This window comes from Gymnogyps californianus, chromosome 13 (assembly GCF_018139145.2).
Source record: "Gymnogyps californianus isolate 813 chromosome 13, ASM1813914v2, whole genome shotgun sequence".
In the NCBI taxonomy this organism is placed as follows: Eukaryota; Metazoa; Chordata; class Aves; order Accipitriformes; family Cathartidae; genus Gymnogyps; species Gymnogyps californianus.
The window spans coordinates 17,965,538-17,987,320 of record NC_059483.1 but is presented as its reverse complement, the minus strand read 5'-3'; the positions used below and the strand labels follow the sequence as shown (position 1 = coordinate 17,987,320).

Below are 21,783 nucleotides of genomic sequence, written 5' to 3'. Positions count from 1 at the left end.
GCGGCCCCACGTGGAAGGCCGCGCTCCTTCCTCCTCCCGCCGGCGGGCGCTGCCGTAAAGCGAAGCGGTCCTTCCTCGCCTGAGGTGTCGCGCGGGCTCGGCGCGTTTGGCGGCCGGGCGGGCTTTGCGGCAGCGGCGGGCTTGGCGGTACGGAGCGGCGGCGGCACCGACGGCGGCGGCAGCGGCAGCAGCAGCAGCGGTGGCGGGGCGGGAGGCGGAGGGCGAGTGCGGCCGCGGCTGTCGGAGGCGGAGCGGAGCCGGCTGGGTGAGCGGCGCGGCGCCGGGGTCGCGCAGGCGGGGCGGCGGGCCGAAGCCAGGAGGCCGCTGCCTCCCTTTGTGTGGCCGCCGCGGGGAGGCAGCGCCGCCCGGCCGCGCAGCGGCTCCGCCACGGCGGGCCCCGCGCCGGGCCCGGGGGCGCCGAGCCCCTCCGCCTTCTCCTGTCACCTCCCCCGTCCCCGCCTCCCGCGGTGACCCTGGCCCTGGGCGCGGGCCGCCCTGCCGCGGCCCCCTCGGTGTCGCTGTCCCTCACCGGCGTCCCGACCCCGCTGGCCCCGGTGTCTCCCTCAGCCCTCCCCGCGGTGTCCTCCCCGCTGTGCCGTCCCCACCCGCCGCCCCCGGCGCCCCGTCCCGTCACCGGGCCGAGCTCGCAGCGGTGACAGCGGCCGCGCGGCGGGCGGGTGGCCGAGGGCCGGCGGCGGCGGCGGCGCGGCCGCTCTAGGGGCCTCCGGAGCGAGGCCCAGGGGACGGGAGCGTGTCCTGCCCGCTGTGGGTGGCAGCGCGGGTCGGGGAGGGGACATCGTCCTGTCAGGCCGTGAGGGCACGGGCTGGCCCGGTGCCCGGAAAGATGTTTGTCTCCTTCATCTCCTGCCAACAATAACACCTCATCAACCGGGCAGGGTGCGAGCCGGGTGCCGGCAGGGGCCCGCCTGCGGGACGGTTTGGGGAAATTATATGTTTTGCCTCTTTGTTTCTCATCCCAGTGCTGATAAAACGATCGACGTGCTGTGCCTATCACTTCTTCACCAACTTTGTCCTTTTATAGTGTCTGGTTGCTGCCATCCCCCTTCTCCTATGTTGTAGCTGGTTTCAATGTGATCAGTAATCGGGCGATATTCTGGCTGTGTTTCCCTCCCTTGTCCGTTTGCTAAATTTACCATGATTTAGTGAGTATTTCTGTTGAAACGTGGGAGATCCTGATAGCGATAAAATACTTTCTGTAGTATCTATCAGCTTTTAGCTTTTTTCTACTTGGAAGCAGAAAAGGAAATGTGTGCTAGAACCTCATTGGCTTGTTTTAAGCCTGTTATCTCAAATGCATGTAAAAACTGTTCATTTAATGAGGTTAGAATGGGTAACACTTGTGGTGATCAGTCTAATACAGCTTTCAGGAGAGGCAGTCTTCCACCCGTTGTGTATATATTAGTATACATGTATATTAGTAATGGCCAGAGCATTTCTTATAGAGATGTCTGTGGTTATGTGACATTTTTATGAGTGGTGTGAGCAATTATTAAGAAGATGCTCAAGCTCCCGTTGCACAGGAGATGGCTTGTTTGTAGTGGTGGAGATTCTTGGTGTGACTGCTGAGAGACTTGTGAGCTAGCAGTTACGTTGCAGAAGAAAGTCTAGGAGACATGTTCATCAGTAAAACAGAATACATTTCTGTGCACAGTAGGATTGTTTGTGTTTATGAGCATGGAGATCTAGAGAGAAGTTTGCATTTTGGAGCCTGACATTCAATAGGAGTTTTACGTAAGCAGTTCTCTCACTGAGTATTCATGATGTTGTTCAGACTGATACGTGTTTTGCACCTTCCTCGGTTACTAGAGGAGGAAAATGTTTTTGGAGGGTGTGTACAGAATGGCCAGGTGTCTTGATCGTACAAGTGTACACCAGCATCTGTGTATGGCTGAGAGCCGCAGCGTACGTGCCTCAGATAACGGACGTGGAGAAGCCTATATGCAGTTTGCAGGCAGGTGCTGCTTGGGGGCGTCCCCAGATCTTTATTTCAGGATGGGATTGGACTGAGTGTACTTTTGGGTTCTTGGGTGAACCAGAATTATTGATTCCAGTAGTCCCTCCTGCCTTTCTTTCACAACCAAGAACTTGTGTTTTCTAGCAGCCTCCACATCAGCACGCGCCTGGTGTTAGCCGTTCCATAGTGTAGCTCTCAGATAAAAGTTGGAGGCAGTGCCAAAAGCAACGGGCTGGTTGTCCGTACCTGAGATGAATTGCCTGGTAATAAAGCACAGAGTTTCTCTGTATGTGCGTGTTATGAAAATGTCCAGAATAGCAAACAGAAAAACAATCTCTCTGGGGTTTGATTGAAGACAGTAGTTGTATGAACTAAATAGAAGTAATCATTTTGCCATAAAATGGTTCTGTACATTTCACATGGAATTTCTGACGAAAATCAGACTTGGAGACTGCTTAGAAATTGAAACAAGTATATCTTTAGTGAACCTGTATGGCTGGATACTTAATGTTGCTTACTTATGAGGATAAAAATCCACTCTGAAGACTGACGGAGGTGCATCATCACTAGAGAGTCTATTAAATGTTTCTTGAGCTTAAAAATGATTTTCTTATTGTTATAAGCACTGTACTACTTCACATTCAGTAAGTTTTACTGCTTTCTGGTTTTTACTCTCAGGTCAGATATCGCTTATGTTTACTCCCTGCTCTGCTTGATGAATCATTCTCTAGCAAGTGGCTGTGAAATCTGTAATATGTATTCAGGAACATTAGAGAAATATGTTTTTACTGTAAAAATGACAGAAATGTCTGGCATTCTGGGTACAAAATTACTTTGTAGAGTTTCTGCTAGGCTGAAAAAAGTTACCTTCTGTTTCTTGCTTTTTTTCTCTGTCAGTGTAATTATTCAATTTATTATTTTATTTTATTCTTTAATTATCTATCTACTCTCAATTTTCTCCTCTCTTTCCTTTTTCTTGTCTTCCAGTTTTGACTGTACTAACACCATTGCTGGTTTGCTACTCTTAGAGTGTTACCTTCTCCCAGTATCTGTACTTGGTCATCAGACACTATGAGGAGACTGGCTTTTCGAGGTGCTGGTTGTACTCTGGTAAATCTGGTAAATTATTGATTGTATGTGCACCATTCTCTCCATTCCTCTGCCTTAGGCTTTTGCTTTTCTTTATCCTAACTGTTAACTATTTCTGCCTTATTCTTATTTGTCTCATTTGTGAGCTTGAAATTAATTGTCTCTAACATAAATGCTCTAATGCGGTTATGTTGTGCTGCCGTACCTTGTAAATCAACTGAGTGCTTCCTAGAAGAAATTCCTTGATTTGGTTGGAAAATGGGTATAGGCTGGCATAGATGGATCTATTCTGTCTTCAGCCTTTGAGACAGCTACAAATAAAGATATTTTTCTGATGCTGTCACTGGAAGTTGGGAAAGAGCCAAGAACTTGTTCCATAAATCACCATAGTTGTTGGATGGTGGTTATTCATTTGTCACTGTTTGTGTTGGTAAATGGAAAACTGTGGCCAAAAAAGGAGGTGGCTTTTTCTACTTCTTGATGATTGAGCCATTCATCCTACAAGTAAAGTAGGAGTGGTAGGTCACACGATGGTCCAGACCTTTTTTTTTTTTTTTTGCTTGAATCTAAGACAAGTGTCGTGGTTTAGCGACAACAAGGTATTCAGTAGCCATTTGAATTTTCGTTTGTAATTAGTTTTCTTTGTGGTGTTTTTTTGTTTGTTTGGGTTTTTTGTTTGTTGGTTTGGTTTTTTTTTTTAATTTGACATGGAATGGCGTGCTTTTACACCAGAACTGAGCACATGTCTCTGTACAGCTTTTTCCTTTAAAACAGCCGTTCTTGCTTAGTTATCATGCATGGGATGAGGTATCAAAATGTAAATAGTTTAAGAACATATCCTAGTAAGAGCTGCTAAATTCATCTTCATCACTGTGAGCCCTAGGCTTTCTGACATTGCTGTCATCAGTGACTATAAAACTGTAGGACCGTTTTGATTTCCCTTTACTCTTGCCAATTTTCAAAAAGCTGGTGTTTAGATATACGGCTTAACTGAACTGTAGTATATAGCAAACGTATGTGACTCATCCTAAGCATTGCTAGCTTTATCGTTAGCTCTCACCAGAGAGTTTGGATGCAATGCCGTGAGTTCAAGAACATCTCTCTTCATTATAGAAGAAGTTGGATTCCATGGGTTCCAAGAGGCGAAGAGCTACCTCACCTTCCAGCAGCGTCAGCGGAGGAGACTTTGATGATGGCCACCACTCCACGAATATACCAGGCCCAAGCAGAAAGAGGAGGAGACTTTCTAATCTCCCAACTGTAGATCCTGTTAGTACCTTCTTATTATGCACAACTTTTTTTCTTGGAGATACTGTATCCCTGTCTGGGAAATGCTGGATTGTAAAATAGATGATCATATGTAGCACATATACACTGGCCCTGAATCTGTTGCTGCCTTGGCTAAGCTTTGTTTAGGATCTCGTTCAGCTTTGGCTTGTTCTTGTCTCCCCAGTTTCATCTTTTTCTTTCCCATTTTCCTTGTGCTGCTTTTTTTTTTGCTGATGATTTTAGCAGATGGAAGGATGTTGGAGAAGGAGCTGAAATCATAACGTGCAGAAGTTGAGAGCTGTGTCTGAATAGCAAATGCAGAGAGAGATAAGTGGGGAACAGCACAGGCAGTGATTGCTGAAGTGTACAATGTCTCTGTTACGCCTTTGAGTTAGCAGTCTAATTTTAATTAATTGCAGGGCAGAAGAACCCCTGTCGTTGGTTTAGATGTCTATAACTCAGAGAGAATTGTACTGAATTAATTTACATTTTGGGTGTTTTACTTAGAATTAGCATTGAAAGAAAGCTCCCTACGTTCAAAAAAATAAGTTAAAATTCTGCAGTACCTGGCATACTTGTCAGGTATCGTACTAATGTATGACATGCACCAATTTCTTCACACTTGTGCTTTAGAGCACGCTGTGGATTGGCAGCTTGTCTTTCCCATTGTAAGCAGGCTTTGATTTGTTACCTCCTTAAAATTTTCTCCTTTTTCATTACTTTATTGTTCTTGCATTTTAGATTGCTGTATGCCATGAACTTTACAACACCATCAGAGATTACAAAGATGAACAGGGCAGGCTCCTTTGTGAGCTTTTCATTAGGGCACCGAAGCGAAGGTAAGACCATGGTTCTGGTTAAGCCTTGAACCTGAGATTTAATCAGGGAGTAAGTGGATATTGAGGAATACTTCACTATTAATAGCTGTGAAAAATTAAGCTAAATTTGTCATAGTTTCATACCAGTGTTTGATCCAAGTATTTGATGTGATTATTCAATGGGACATGCTAACATTACCTTTTTCAGTCAAAAAAGGATACACTGAATTTAAAATGTTTCTTGTGACACCTGCCTAAAACATCTATGCCTTTGACTGTAAAATATTCCACGTAAATGGTGGAATGTAATACTAAGGGCATATCTTGGGCAGATTAATAGAAGTGACCCTTGAAAATGCAGTAGATAAAGTAAGAGACTGAATTTTATCTTAAACTCAGAAAATTGAGGATGATAACAGAACATGTAATAAAGTAAGTCTACTAATAGACCACTGTCCAGATCTTTTAGCTGTAACAAAAATGTATTGGAACTTTCTTTGTTTTATTTAGTCATAGACACGTACAGACTTTAGTGCTGTGGTTTTGGTTTTACTGCTTGAAATATAATGCCTGTTTTTGTCATTGCAACAGAAATCAGCCAGATTATTACGAAGTGGTTTCTCAGCCAATTGATTTAATGAAAATACAACAAAAGCTAAAGATGGAGGAATACGATGATGTGAATGTGCTGACTGCTGATTTTCAGCTTCTTTTTAACAACGCGAAGGCTTACTATAAGGTGGGGAAATACATATAAAGGCTCAAAATCATTGTGAAAGTGGTAGAGATATGTTCAAATTCTTCCTTGATTTGGCCAAAAAACTGTTCTGTTTAGCCTTTATTATTGGTAGGAGAACAACACACATCGCAGTTATTTGTATATATTTCTGTAAGGTTGGCTGTATCTTTGTAAGATGTCCTACTGTAGCAATTTTTCTGTGGAAAACTATAAAATAATGTGGGGAGGATCTTCATGTAGTTTTCCAAAAGGGATAGAAAGCAAAAATAGAGTTGTAAATCAAGAAAAATATTCTTCTATCAAAGCCTTCCCATTTTACAACGCATTCTGTGTAACTTTTTGACATAGAAAAAGATTATTTTTTTCCCAAAAGGAAGAGTTTATAAATAACAGCAAGCATACAGTAGGAGTGTTGAATCTTTCTCTTCCATTGGCCACTTAATAATATGAAAAAAAGGCACATGGATTATCATGGTCAGTGATGATAGATTGTGAGTGTACGTGATGATGTATTTCATCAAGGGTGCAACCCCCATGTCCAGTCCCCCAAACTGGGTATGTATTTTATTTTAGATGTTAATGGTTTTTATTGCAGCTGCAGTAAGGAAGTGGGAAAAAATTGAATTAATCTCATTTAATGGAAGGCTATGTTAAATGCATAAAACAGTGAAATTGTATGTAGTGACTGAGATGATACAGCAAATCTAGAACTGCTAATATTACCTTTCATATACCTTTGACTCTGAAGATGATCCAAATGTCTGCTTTCTGAATAACCCAGCCAGCGTAACCAGGTGACATTCAGAAAAGCAGTGTTTATTTTGTTTATGTTTGCCTGTAGCTTTTTGAAAAACAATCAGATTTATGGATTAATGCTTTTGCACATTCTGGTTACAGTAGAAAAGGTACAAAGATTTCCAAATTCATTGTGTACTCCTGAAGCTTTGCAAGGCACTTGCCTGTTAATGTTGGCTTTTTCTTGGTTTCTACATGAGGGAGAAGGACTTGATGGCAGGAAAGAATGATTAGAGTTTTACAGAATGTGTGCTGCCTTTGCCTACAGAATAGTAGACTCGAAATTATGCCTGTATCCTAAAAATCTTGCACGTAGAATAGAAATAGGTAGCCATCTTTCTAGGATGAAGGAATGTTGACATTTCCGGAGAAACATGGAGTTGTGAGCTGGAGGTATGGCACACAAACATAACCTCTTCTTTTTTCATCATTTACCTTACCCACGCAGTTCCAATGATGCATATAAAACAGGGACGGCTGATTCATTGTCAAGGTCTTTATTGCAGCGGGTGTTTTATTGGCAATGCTAGATTAGATGGAAACCTTTGGGGTTTTAGTATGTCAGTTCAAGTCTTACACTTCTGCACATCTTGCATTAATATAGAAGGAAGTAGACTAGTGGAGCAGAATACCCTTTAAATCTGTTCCTCATAATTAACACCTCGTCTAATGTCTTGAGAATATTTAAGCCTAATAAGGTAAGCTTAAGAATAGTTCTCATGTTGGTTTCTCATTTGTATTACAAGCTGTCAGAGGTTGAGAGAGTGAAGTGAGAAGAGCGTAATCAGCAGTAATAAGGTGACATATCTGCAGGAATACCTGAAACAGAGGTTAAGTGACAGAGGAAAGGGAAAGAAAAATACATTAAGAGTGGAAAAGCAGTCTTTTTTCTGGGTGATATTCTTAAGTAGTAATGTTACTAGGCACGTGCTTGTCTGTCACTACCAACTCTGTGTTTACAAAACTTAATTTGTTGACTAATGCTTCTAGGTCTTCCAAAAAATATACCTAGATGTGTACCCAGGTGGTAGCATGTTGTCAAGTTCTTTGGAATTTCACAGTTAATGCTGAGTGTAAATCATTGTGGTGCTTTCAGAGATAGTGGCACATTTATTGGCATTCTTATTCCATAGAAATTAATTTTCAAGTGCCACACAATGGCATCAGTATTGGTTTAAATCACATTTCTGGCATACTGATATTTAGTCTATATTAAATATCGGTCGTGTTATCCTTCAAGAAAACGTAATGATTTCTCCAGATTCATCTAATAGGCTTGTCCAAGCCTCAACGCATGTAATTTTATTGCTAAGTTTTCTGAAAGACTTAGATGCTTTGGCATGATAGAAGTTATATTTTCTAGTGGTTATTGTGATTCTTAACATCTCTGTTGAAGAACGACTGAAGGAGGAATTTCCCAGGTTTTCTATTATTTATTTAATGCATTTAATACCTTTCAACTAATAATTTATAAATTTCCTTCAGATAAGAACAGTCTGAATTGTGAGTAGAATGTTTGATTTGTTTTTTGCAGCCTGATTCTCCTGAATATAAAGCTGCCTGCAAATTATGGGAGTTGTATTTGCGCACAAAAAATGAATTTGTTCAAAAAGGTGATGCTGAGGAGGAAGACGAAGATGAGGAAGGACATGACAATCAAGGCACAAATTCTGAATTAGTAAGTGTGGGCATGACAGCTGCAGCTGGAGGAGGCCATGGCTGTGTAAGTCAGCTGACTCTGAGAGGGAGATTGGCCTCCATATGTGAAAAAGCACTAAGTCTTTTCATAGTTAAATTATGCCCCAAAAGGTATTTCTTATACAAGTTTATTAGTTAATAATTTCACAACATTGTATGTGTGTTTCACTTTTGCCTAGCAAAAAAAAGTTATGAGGTTTTCTGATATGGATAAAATGTGGTTCTGGTTTAGTTGAAACTAATATGATGTGTGCTTGATATGCCAACATTGAGGTTTGATGCAAGCAAGCTTCATGTCTAATGACATGGTTTTCCAGCGTGTGTCCCATTCAGTTAGTGCAGCTGTTCCTGGAGTGTTTTATAAGCCAGATATGATGATAGGAAGTTTGGGCTTGTCTGTTTTTTGTGATGTTGGGATGCATGTTTTCATTAATGTTGACAACCAAGTCTATTCTAACAATATGTAATGTATGCCTGACAGTCTGCAGTGTAAACGTGAAATTAAAGTTTTCTCATGTGCTTTACCTAAATGCATAAACAATGTTGTTTTCAAAAGTTGCATCCGTGTTTTATAGCTGAGTTTTTCTGTCTTTGGAAAGTAAATTCATGTATTTCAGTGCAACTTGAAGCACTCCACTACAGCTGCTATTAAAACTTCTTGTGATTTCATTTCTTATGTTAGTCATCTCCAGGTTACCTGAAGGAAATTCTTGAACAGCTTCTTGAAGCTGTAGCTGTTGCCACAAACCCATCAGGACGCCTCATAAGTGAACTGTTTCAGAAACTTCCTTCTAAAGTGGTGGGTATTTTAATAATATTGGCCGTGTCCTAAGTTGGAAACCTGGACATTTATATAACTGATATTATACGCGATTGTGGGCTCACTCAGGATGCAGTTCTTTGTTACTGTCTCATCAGTGGCAAACTCCAGCTGTTTTTAGAGCTTCCCTCCCTTCTTTGCTCCTACCCACTTGTTCCCAGCCCTTCATTGTCCTTTTCTGCCAGCTTAGGTAATTGGGGTTTTTTGGTGCAGAGTTTTTAATCTTTAAATATGTCTGATTTCACTGTTCTGTTTCAGGGTGTGGCATAACAAGTTTAACCAGCAAAATAAATAATCTGAAGACCATCACCACGTATTTGGCTTTCAGACAGAACTGTTCCTTTATGTCAGTTTATTGATGAATTATAATTCCTTGTATCTGCCTTATGATCTGGCTCGCCCAAATTGAAGCCTAGTGCTGTTTTTATGAAGCTTATACTGTTCTTATCTGCAGTTCATCTAATAGCTCATTCTATGAGCTATTAGAACAATAGCTTTGTGACTGTTTATAGTAATATATAAATTATTTTTGTTTTCCAGCAATATCCAGATTATTATGCAATAATAAAGGAGCCCATAGATCTTAAAACTATTGCCCAAAGGATACAGGTACAGTATGAACATATTAATGTGTCACAGTATAGACTTGTTTAACAGTAAGCGTTCTAAAATTGTTAGAAGCCAAAGCTTATGGCAGTAGGAAAAGCAGTGTGTTTTTTCCCCTGCTATTTAAAAATCTGAACGCTATGCTGATTTAATGTTCTGTCCTGAGTTAGTGCTGCAGAAGTAGCTGTGTTGAAGATCAAGCATCGTAAACTGTAGTGTGCTGGCATTGAGCCTGAATATGTTGAGTTCCTTCATGTTTAATGGTTTAAAGTAGTTCCTTGGCAAGTACTGCTAATGTAAAACACTGAAGTATTGAAGCTTGGTTGTGCATTATCATTACCTACTTTTGTTCTAGTGCTATAAATAGATGTTTCGTACTGATGCATTTTTCATCTTATTTCTCCAGTAATTTGAAATATTGTTCTGTAATTCTAGCATTTTATATAATAGTGAGCACATAGACTAATTGAACTAGAGAATAAAGGTAAAATAACATTTTGTCAGAACCCTTCAAAATTAAGATAATCTAATGCATTAAGTATTTTTTCAGTCTTTTACTTAGCATTTGTAAGCTCTATAAGGACTTAGCACTTATGTGTGTTACTTTCTTTTTTGACGACTTTTTCCAGATACTTACCTGTCCTCTTTATAAATATGTTCTTGTTTTTCTATGAATGTTCCCTTTATTCTGTATGAATTCCCTTTGCTTTTCACTGTTGACTTGGTTCTCATGCTATCTGAAGTTTGCTACTTTAACCAGTTCTGGTTTTTGTTGTATAGAATGGAACTTATAAAAGCATTCATGCAATGGCCAAGGATATAGATCTTCTGGCAAAGAATGCCAAAACCTACAATGAGCCTGGATCACAAGTATTCAAGGTTAGTTTCAGTTGTTCATAGTTTGATTTGAGTTCAGATTTTCTTTACTACTTTCTGTGTGTCGTGGTTTAACCCCAGCTGGCAACTAAGCACCATGCAGCCGCTTGCTCACTCCCCCCCCGGTGGGATGGGGGAGAGAATTGGAACAGTAAAAGTGAGAAAACTCATGGGTTGAGGTAAAGACAGTTTAACAGGTAAAGCAAAAGCCATGCAAGCAAGCAAAGCAAAATAAGGAATTCGTTCACCACTTCCCATCAGCAGGCAGGTGTTCAGCCATCTCCAGGAAAGCAGGGCTCTGTCACACGTAATAGTTACTTGGGAAGACAAACGCCATCACTCCAAGTGTCCCCCTACTTCCTACTTCTTCCCCCAGCTTTGTATGCTGAGCGTGATGTCGTATGGTATGGAATACCCCTTTGGCTAGTTCAGGTCAGCTGCCCCGGCTCTGCTCCCTCCCAGCTCCTTGCACACCTGCTTGCTGGCAGAGCATGGGAATCTGAAAAGTCCTTGGCTTAAGATAAGTGCTACTTGGCAAGAACTAAAACATCAGTGTGTTATCAACATCATTCTCACACTAAATCCAAAACACACTGTACCCGCTACTAAGAAGAAAATTAACTCTATCCCAGCCGAAGCCAGGACACTATGCTGATTGATCCTTAAATGAATCAATAGCATAAGGCCTTAAAAACTGTGTTTGCATTTTTTAAAAAAATAGCTATTAATGACTTTTCCTTTTTTAATATTGCTTTTAGTATAATTGGGGTGTATGTAACTTTTTTTTTTTCTTGAGGTATATGATTTTATCCAATTAAATTGTATCTCGGGATATGAGTTACATGACTTCTTTGGACGAATGGAGGATCCATGTACTTGTGATTGAAGTTGAAATGGCTGAAACTACAGGTTCAAGTGATAGCAGTAGCACTCAGCTGTTATCTCTTTCCAGATTGCAGGAACTGGTAATGGTTTTCGTCATAAGCTTCAAAACCGGAGTCATGCCTTCTTCGCATAGTTTTTGAAGATCATCTTCCTTTTAGCCATATTTTTGTGACCAAATTGTACCTCCTATCTTTTTCATACTTAGTGCACCAGCATTTTGTGTACAAATTATCACATTGCTGTTTCCATGTACTCTGGAAGTAAGAGAATTTCAGTGGTAAATTATTCCTTTGTGTGCTTGGTTTTTAAGGGCTTCGTAGTAAGAGACCTTGTATATGTATAACACTATTATGTAAGTGGTTCTTGGACTTTGCATTTCTGTTTGGATTGTAGTTTCAGTTCCTGGTGACATTACTCACGCTTGTAACCTCACTCAAAACTTGTAATCTCTGTTTTGTGAACTGTTACTCCAAGTATCGAGTCCATGGGTGTAGAATGAGAGAGAGCAAGCATTGTAAAGCTTGGTAATGGTAGTAACTTTTTGATTGCAAAAGCACAGAAACTCATTTGCCTGTTTAGTTCGAAGTGGTATTTGTGTATATTTGCAAATTGTAGATTTTTTTTTTTTTTTTTTTAAAGGATATGACAAAAAATGAGCTCGAAGCTACTCATGCAAAATTGTTTTATATCTAAATGTAAAAACCCCTTCATTTTTGTTTTAGACTTTTAGATAGATGGATATACCTGACTATAATGTTCCTCACTTTCAACATTAAACAAAAAAATTCTTTTAATTGACAGGATGCAAATGCGATTAAAAAAATATTTAATATGAAAAAGGCTGAAATTGAACACAGTGAGTTGGCCAAGTCAAGTCTCCGAATCAGGTACTGCAAATAGAGTTCTTTTTATAATATCATATAAAAATCTCTATAGACGTTCCCTTAATTTTGCTGTGGAGAATGTAGTGGGAAATAATTGCTTGAAAACTTAGTTTATTGTTGTTTTACAATTTATAAATCATAAAATAGTTTTTGGAAGGAAACTTTTTATTGAAATACTTCTGTGGTGAAATACTTCTGTGATATACTTGATTATGAAAAACAGTGTCAGTGGATCTTTTATAACTTAAGCTATGGCCAACTTCCACCACATGTGTTTATAAGTTCATAACAGAAAAGGAATAGTGAGGAACAAGGTGCTTTGTTGTGCTTTGCTTTACTAAAAATGCTGGATATTCTTGAACCTTGTTAGGAGCTGAAACATAAGAGCTCACAGTTAATTAGGTAGGGGCAGAAACATAGGAACGAGACCTCAGGCAAAAGATGTTTAGAGGGAAGTGCACATTATATAAGCTCTTGTTTGAAAACCAATTTCTAGCTCTGAAAAGAGGCACAGGACACTGAAGATCTGGACTTATTAATCAGTGAAGCATAGATTTGGTCTTGAACAGGCAGGTACAAAACACTGTTGATAGCTCTATTTCTTTCATGGAATGATTTTATTTAGGAAACTCCATTTTCTTCCTGTGAAAATCCATAGTGTACAGAGAAGTGATGCAGTCATTTTAGATGTTTCTTATCTGAAATGCGATTAGATTTCTTCTTGTATAAACTTTCTACTTATGAGTAACACTCAAAAGTACGTTTAGATATTATTTGCCAGTATGAGCCATGTCATTTATCTAAAAAAATAAAGCAATGTCTTGCAAGTCATCCAAGGAGTTACCAAACTCTTTACAAGGTGGACTCTCTTTATGTATTTGAGCTGTTTACTGGTATTTCATGCTGGAAAATAACTGCTATCATTTCCTGCAAAGGTTTGCATGGTACAACTGAAAACACTAGCACTCCCGTACTTTACTGAAAGGCAGTTTAAATATTTTTGTTGTCTGGAAAATGTGTAGATGGTGTCAGTATTAAAAGTATTGCTTAGGATTATTACATGTGAAAGAAATGGAAGTTGCCTGATTGATTATTACTATTTGGTGCTTTGAGACAATTCAACCTATATAGTGGTTTTTCTGGTTCATTTGTTCAGTGTTAGCATGCTTCCCATGTTTGGGTGAATCATTTGTGGAGCATATAAAAAATATAAAAGCAGAAGTACTGTTAGGAAGTAGTTCCTGACACATATTTTAATGATTTTCCTTCTTAAAAGTATGTGTAGTGCCAGAAGACCTTGATTCTACAGACACTGAATGTACACGTGTTTCCTTTGCAGTAACTAGAATTACATATAGGCATAGAGGTTTTCTATTTAAATTCTCACTGTGTTGGCCATTGATGAAGCTCAGGATGTCACACGTGTGTGTCACATTTAATTTTGAGGCTTAGCTGTTTTTCTTCAAAATAAAGCTGTTTGCATAAGAAGGGATGACAGATAAATCACACTGATATTTGTTAGTTGAATTCCTCTCTTGCACTGCCAACCCATTTCCACTTCTCAGCTACCTTATTCTAGATGTTCTCTTATGTACTGTGTTCTCAACAGACCTGCAAATCCTGAAGTAATCTGAATGTCAGAATAATTGACAGCTCCCTTCTCTGTTTCTCTAACTTGGCAAAAAAAAGAAAAAATTGTAATGCCTGAAGCAGCCTACAGAATATTGGGCTGAATGCAAAAAAATTTGGGGTGAGAGAAAAATATGAAAACCAAACCTTTCACCTGCTGTTCTGCATTGCACTGGTTGCTTTTTTTATCAAACTGGGGTTTTTTTGTATCTTTTTTTGTTTCTTTCTGCTGAATCTGCATCACAGAATCATTATTTAAATTCCTAGCTGCTTCATTGTCTCAAAGGGGGTCTCCTTTACCTATTGCTGATTTTGGTAAAATACCCCCATAAGTTCATTTAAAGTTAATTTATTTTTCTTCTGAATTTACATCTGTTTTTCTTTGTCATTGATGGATCAGGCTCAAATTCATCATAACGCTACTAACCTAAGTTCTATAGACATGTTGCCTCTGTGTCAAAAATCATGCTTTTCTATTGCAGAGTTCATTGTATCCTTTGTCATACTACTTTGCTCTTTGTTGGTGCATTTAACTGTCCTCCCTTAAATAAAGTGGCAAAATAAAGTTGCTTGACAATATGCACTGTCAAGCAACCTGACAGTGATTTTGTTAAGTATTGATAAAATGTGATTGGATCTGTGTGATTAGCTTTATCTGGATGCTAAGGAACAATTTGTTGGCTGCTTTCACTGCTATTGTAGGCTGAGCTGTGTGTATAGCTATTAATCCTCAATCTAAATGTTACTTTCCTCTGACTTTATAAACAAAATCGATATTAATGCTGGGTCACTAAATGTATCTTAGTATTACTTTACTTTTAGCTTTAAAACATTTTATATCTGTCTCTGAACCTTTTGGCTGATCTATCAAAGTAATTCTGTAAAAAGCTTTATCCTTGCTGCGTCTTTTCTTGGGTCTAAGGTGGGCCTCTTTTTTTCCCCTTTCCTTGGCTTGTCTCTTCTGCCTTAAGGACTCCATCAAATTTGACTGCTTCCAAGCTGACAGGTCCTTCCTCACAGGGTAAAGGCAGTGTTGGTGATGAGAGAAATTCTTCTAACAAATATTATCGGTAAGTAAATTGTGGACTTGGATGAAAAGCTGGGTCGTCACCATATGGAAATACTAAAATTTTGGGTTGGTTTGTTTTTTGTTTTTTTTTTTTTTTTTTAGTTGAGAGTGCTCATCTATATTGACTCAAATACTTTTGAGATTCAAATATATTTCAGTCAAATATCTATTAAGTATGATTTAATAAGTTACTTTGCCATAATTACTCTTCCATGTTTGATTTTATATTTAACACTTCAAAACACCTGTTGTGAAATACTCTTATGTAATTATTTCCTTAGAAATGTTCTGAAGAACAATATGTTAAGCTTCATTACAAAATAAAGCAGGTGAAAAAAAACATGGAAATGTGTTGTAAACCTAGAACAATTATATTTGGAGACTAAAAAGAAATAATAAGTAGGACTAAATAATTAAGAGATGGATGGTGGAAAACAATGAAGCGTGTAAAAAGAAAGTATTGCATTTGGGATGCATTTATGGCAAACTTGCTGAGTAGACTGGATTACTGGAGGCTTTCTGGTTTGTTCTTTCAGTCATCAGTTGAGAATTTTGGTACCTAGCAGAGGCCTTGCATCTACAGTCTCTGGGTTACTGTCTTGAAACAGTACTGATCCTGGCTAATTCCCTGTGTGTATACTCTGAAACCATGGTTTAACACAGCAGCTGCAAGGGTCTTTAAGGGATTGAGCATTTGTACAGAGTTGGTGTCATTTTAAGCAACCCATCTGCTCTTTCCCAGTCTTCACTTTGCTCCCACAGGGCAAGGCTGAGCCCGTTGCTGGAGATGTCTAAAGAGCTGACCTAGTAAAAAAGCAGAGATTGTCAGGCATAGCCTACAGTGTAGGTATGAAATGCTGTGCCCCAGGTTTGGGACAAAAGGGAGGAAGAGAGGGATGCTGAAGAAGTCTTTGTGAGACCATAGCCAGCGTGGACACTGATTTACTCCACCTAGAAAGCAGAGGAAGTTGCTTCACATACAGGCACTCTGTGTGCTGAAAATGCCTAAGGTGGGGATGGGGGAGTGGGAGGAGATAGCATATACAGCTTACAGTGTGCTGAATTCCTTCATGTAGACAAAGCCCTATAAAACAGGATCAAATAACAAAGTTATTAATTGGGAGGGATTGTTATCATCCCCCTTCTCCCCCAATAATTTCAATACTCAAGTATTCAAAATTGGACAGAAGATAGCTAGCTTGAGCTCTAGCTTTCTGATTGTGTGTCCAGTTTTTCAGTTTGATGGACCGCCTCTTAAAATAGAGACAGGCTCATGGGTTGTTAACAGTTTCTCTTGTTAAGGGCTCCAGTCTTTTCTTGCATAGTCATGTCTGTATTCCTGATAACGTAGGCAACTGTCATGAGCTTCGCTTGTTTACCTACACACTCTGGGTGACTGTTAATGGTTAACATGATAACTATTTTCTTTTTTTTTTTAATTTTGCACTTTTTTTTTTTACTTTTTCTCTTTTATAGTAACAAAAGATCTGCCCAAGGGGATCGTTTATCAGCAATAACCATGGCATTGCAATATGGATCAGAAAGTGATGAGGATGCAGCTTTGGCTGGTAGGAACTGAAATGCAGTTTCTCTAGTTTCTTTTTTCAATTTTCTTTAATTAAAATATTTGGAATAAGCAAAACTGTAGAGCTCCTGATGCATTCAAATATCTTTATTTCAAAAATATTTTGTAGTGTTTCCAAACTCAGCATGTAATTACGTTAAATCCAATCCCTGTTTCCTCTAAGTACGAATTTATAAACGTACAGCTGGTAAGATAGGCTAGGCCAAACTTGCTTGCATGTTTTGAATTTAGTGTGTGTGTTTCCAAGTATACTTCTCCAAGCTTTAGGAAGCTGTTGCTTGTTTTTATTCCTTCTAATACGAAACAGAGGAGGAGACACTGGAGAAGACATTGGGTGCTCTTTGCAGTAAAAGAGATTTACAGTGCTGCAATTGTTTGAGAGAAATCTCGCTCACACTGGCTTGTTCTCTCTTGCTCTCTTGTGCTATTGGGTCTTCTGAGTACCTGTCAGGTTTTATTTTTTTAAGGTGAAGATAATCTATATGAGGTGTAAGGATAGATAAGTGTTAGAACTTAATTTAGAAATACCTGGTCTAGCCTAGCAGTCATGAAATCTTGCATGAAGGTTTATCTTAAAACAAAAGCACATAAAAAGGCATGCCTTCATACAGCATGCTTTTTTTCATAACAAGCATGTTTTAGCATTATACTATAAACATATATGCCATAATATATGCATTGTATCAGATATTTCAGTATTGGTCATAAATTGTTATAAGTTGTCTTTTAAGTTAGCCTGTCTTGATAGTTACATTCTCAGTAACTTCCTTGCATTCATCCCAGAGTACGTTTCCAAAATGTTTTTGTACATATACTGTTGTTTTATTTTTTGTTTACATTATTTCTGCATTGATGTGAAATGATGCATCTCTTCAATATACTTTTTTGGGGCATTTATTTCACACCTGGTAATTGAATTGTACTCACCACTGTTTTCCAATGGATGGATGTGCTGTAGAATTTTTTGGATCATTTTAGGTCTTGCTGCAAGCAAAAGGATTTATTCCTGGTTAGCTGAGAGTTCAGTTATTGCTACAGAGCAGTGGCTTTCTGGGAGGTGTGAGGAGTGTTTATTAGCTTGGTGCAGCATGGTTGTTAGCTGCTATTTTTGCAAATTGTAATTCTGTAAAAACACATAGCTTTTTACATCTTTATGTGATTTAAATTCTTGAAGTGATTTAACCGCTTTTAGGTGCCACCTTTACTATGGACATTATTGTCATTTTCATGGGGCCTTTCGTATGCATCTGAGATTTTTGCCTTGCTGCTGTTGAAGCTCTCCTGTCTTTATTGCATTCACCTAAGAGGCGATGTCAATTTTTTTTGGGAGACCTCTGTCACCCTTAAGATTTTCTGTCCCTCCAACATATTACTTGGGCATCCCTATACTTTCAGTCTCTGGATGAAAAGGATTTTTATTTAAACCAAGTGGTCTTTTATTAGTTGCTCTGGTATCTCATCTTCTTTCCTTCCTCTAACACTCGTTAAAATAAATGAGAACTAGGCTGTACGACTGAACATTAAGAGAACTTTGTCCTTCTTGATACAGAGAACTAAATCTTTATGAGCTTCTTTGATTGTAGCAGTTGTCTAAGCAATGAACAATGTCTGTTTCCAACTTGGAGTTTATCCTCACAGTTTCAGAGGGTGTCATGGTGTGATGGAGCTTGTAGATTTCCATCTCAAATGTACTAGGACATGAGCAGCTTCTGTAGCTCCCTTCCTCCTCATTATAAATCTGTAAAGGCAGGCATAGATGGTCATTATGTATTACTTATATATAAGTATTCAATTTTGTAAACAAAGCTATTTTATTTATTATTATTTCATTTGGAAATGTTTAAAGACTGGATGCTGCTTTTGGTTTTACTAACATCTATCTTCAGTTAGACTTTGAGCATTCATTGTTGTCTAGGTGCTTTGGGACCACAAAGGAGACAGTGTTTAAAGCAAATCACTTACAAAGTAAAGACTAATTTTCTTTCATATACATTCAAATACTCTCCTCTCTCTCTCTGCTCTTTTTCTGCCTCATCATCGAGTAAGAGTACATGTATATGATATATGCATTTATATCTGATAATAAAGCTCAGTTCCAGTTGTAAATTTGATGGCTTCCTCCTTTTTCAGTGAAGTCAATTTAACATCACTCCATTATGAAGCTGTCCCTTCATTAGGAAACAGTCACTGTGGTATGGAATGAACAGCAGGAAATACATTTTGTTTGGGACTGTTGAATAGCATATATTTTGTGGTTATGGTTTACCGCATGTTTTTTTTTTTTGCTGTATCTGCTAAGTGTAGTTGTAGTAGCAGCTGTGTGAAAGGGGAATAACTGACTGTTACGCTCCACTGCCAGCGTGTGCTTAGTGGGGTGTGGGACCTGGTGCTACTGTATATTAAAGAATCTACAGTCTTGCATTAGAATGTTTGTTCCATAGCAAAATAGGCATTTTTCTGTCTTCTGATCTGAATAATACATTCTTCTTCAGTTCTTAAAATAATGGGTTTCATATTAGGAGAACACTATCATTTTCTGAATATGTAAGAATATATAATGTTGGACACATTGCTTTTAAAGAGCATACGCATCATAATGAAGATGTTTATAGCTGCATTACAATATTATGTAAATACTTCCTTTTAGTGCATGTTTAATTTACTTAGATTTTTATTTTAGGGAATGCCTTGTGTTCTACTTATAATACAAAGGAAGTACATTTCTTATTTAGGGTATTGAACTGCTTTGTTGCTGGCTGCCACATGTGGAAGAACAGCAATATACTTGACTAGTTTCTTATTTTTTCTCTTTCATAAAAACAAGAAGTTCTGCTTTTTCTATTCTGTTTCTTACTTTTTGATGGAGCACTCAGAACTGAACTGTTTGAGTAAAACTGAACTGAACTGTTTGAGTAAAACTGAACTGAACTGTTTGAGTAAACAAAACCGAAGACAGTATTTTGCTGCATATTCTATTTTGGAAACTTGCTTTACCTGATAGCATTCTCTTAGCTGTTAGCATTTATCTCCACGTTCAGGTTGATAGTACAGGAAAACATAGTGCCAGCTCCAATCTTTTGTTTCTACCTGAATTATTCTGTCCAGCCTCTGCTTTGCTGGCTGCTGTGTAGTAGATGCTAGGCCATTAAGTGATGCTGATTGGCATATAGATACATAATTAGGATAATTTTGAGTGGCTTCCCTGAATCAGTAATGAACATCTTCGTTATGTGTTTGCACTTCTGCTGAGGTCTGCTTGCGTTTTAGCTTGCATCTGACTTGTCTGGTAGGTCCCATACGTCATACACTCACATTGATCTGCAATGTCAGACTGCAGAGGAAAAATGATAGTACTACGTTGTTATGCAGTCAGAGTGTCCCCTGGCTTTGTCATCATTTCAGTATGTCTTTACTGAACTTGGATAGAAAGCTTGAAGCATGGCCAGCCTCCACTGAGCGATAATGAAAGTGCCAGCTAGAAACTTGGCGTGTTAGAGAACTGTCTTTTGTGTAACTGAATTACCCAATGTGTCATCTGCCAAGCTTTTCTTCAAACTTTAATTCATAAGAGGGGAAAAAGGGTGAATAATTTAACTCTAGTATGTGCAAAACCACATAGATTTTATGTTATGCCTGTCTGCAAGGTACAAATTACACTGTTTGTGTTACTGAGAAGCGTGGAAGGATTGGTCATTTATTGCTTCCCATCCTGTATTTCCACTACCAGTGTTTTTTCACTCTGTTGTGTTTCTGTTGCTCATGTAATGTTTCTCCTGATTTTATCTGCAGTAAATGTTAGTTCTTCATAGCATTTCTTTCATTCATCCTAATCCTGAAGCATAATATATGCTTCATATGGATAACTAGAAAAATTTTCTATAAAATTTGTAAATACTTTATTATGAAATGTTTATGCTAATTGTATAATAATTCTAAAATATTTATTTCTCCTTCATTTTGCTGCATATATTAGAGGTGCACCTTCAGGCTTTAGTGTCAGTTTTTTCTGCTAAACTTCACAATTTTTTAGTTGAGCTGTGATTAATATGGTGTAAAGGATTGTAGAAGTTTTGAAGTCACCTTTTCGATATATGTGCAAAAATTCATTTTTAATTCGGCCATTTTGCTTAACTGGCTAGGCACGTTTGAAAATTCCAGACATGGTTTGTCAGTTTAGATTCTTGTAGTGAGCTCCTGTCAGATAGCAGAATGGCAGTAGTTCAATATACAAACGTATTTGGCACAAATACTGGTATTAATAGTTTGATGGGTAAATAAGGACATAGCTGTTGTATAGGTAGTGTGTGGTTGAATAGTCCTGTTATGTAGTCTCATATATGAACATTTCTCAGCACTTACAGGTGGCAAGGGTGTATTACTAGTGACAGAACTGAAGTCTTATCTGATGAGAGAGATTGCAATACCTAGATAAAGTGGTTTTTTTTGTCAGCTTGAGGCTCATAAGATATATTTGTGATGTCCTTTTCTGAGGTATGAATCTGACTGCCAGAGAGTGGCTGAACACCCTCAATTGAGGGACTGCCTTTTCTTCTGGTTTAGATCTTTATCCATTTGAAAAGTCAACCAAAAAACCCATGTCCTGCTGAGTTTCCCATTTTTCCTTTCTCTCTGTGCAGCTGCTGCTCGTTATGAAGAGGGAGAATCTGAAGCCGAGAGCATTACTTCCTTCATGGACACTTCTAATCCTCTGTATCAACTTTATGACACAGTTAGAAGTTGCCGAAATAATCAGGGCCAGCTCATATCTGAACCCTTTTTCCACTTGCCCTCCAAGAAAAAGTATCCTGATTATTATCAGCAAATTAAAGCACCTATTTCATTGCAGCAGATCAGGTAAGAAAACAGAATGCAAACTACATCTGTTGGGAAACTATTCAAGGGTTTCTTTAATTTCCAGAATCCTATCTTGTGGTCAAGTTGTTGATACCTAATGCAGTGTATACCATCTTTCCTCTACATTTGTTTGCTTCTTGTTTTAACTCAGTCTGCATCAGTCTTTGGATCACCTTTGGATCAGATGGCTGC

At 38.7% G+C, this 21,783-nt stretch overlaps 1 protein-coding gene across 20 annotated transcripts in view; it reads left to right on the top strand.

Moving 5' to 3' along the window:
* The first annotated feature begins 3,046 nt into the window (after positions 1 to 3,046).
* The window catches only part of PBRM1 (polybromo 1), a 61,698-nt gene continuing 42,961 nt past the window's right edge, over positions 3,047 to 21,783 (top strand). For 6 of the 20 annotated variants that reach the window (XM_050904834.1, XM_050904838.1, XM_050904847.1 and 3 more), the window contains exons 1-11: positions 4,193 to 4,333; positions 5,075 to 5,172; positions 5,743 to 5,890; positions 8,220 to 8,381; positions 9,066 to 9,182; positions 9,744 to 9,812; positions 10,590 to 10,688; positions 12,372 to 12,457; positions 15,055 to 15,153; positions 16,629 to 16,720; positions 21,375 to 21,591. In XM_050904834.1, coding sequence (XP_050760791.1) covers positions 4,193 to 4,333; positions 5,075 to 5,172; positions 5,743 to 5,890; positions 8,220 to 8,381; positions 9,066 to 9,182; positions 9,744 to 9,812; positions 10,590 to 10,688; positions 12,372 to 12,457; positions 15,055 to 15,153; positions 16,629 to 16,720; positions 21,375 to 21,591 — 1,328 coding nt within the window. Of the gene's footprint in view, positions 3,095 to 4,177; positions 4,334 to 5,074; positions 5,173 to 5,742; positions 5,891 to 8,219; positions 8,382 to 9,065; positions 9,183 to 9,743; positions 9,813 to 10,589; positions 10,689 to 12,371; positions 12,458 to 15,054; positions 15,154 to 16,628; positions 16,721 to 21,374; positions 21,592 to 21,783 lie in introns of those variants that run through there. The other 14 variants (XM_050904832.1, XM_050904839.1, XM_050904830.1 and 11 more) reach the window with 6 other exon arrangements.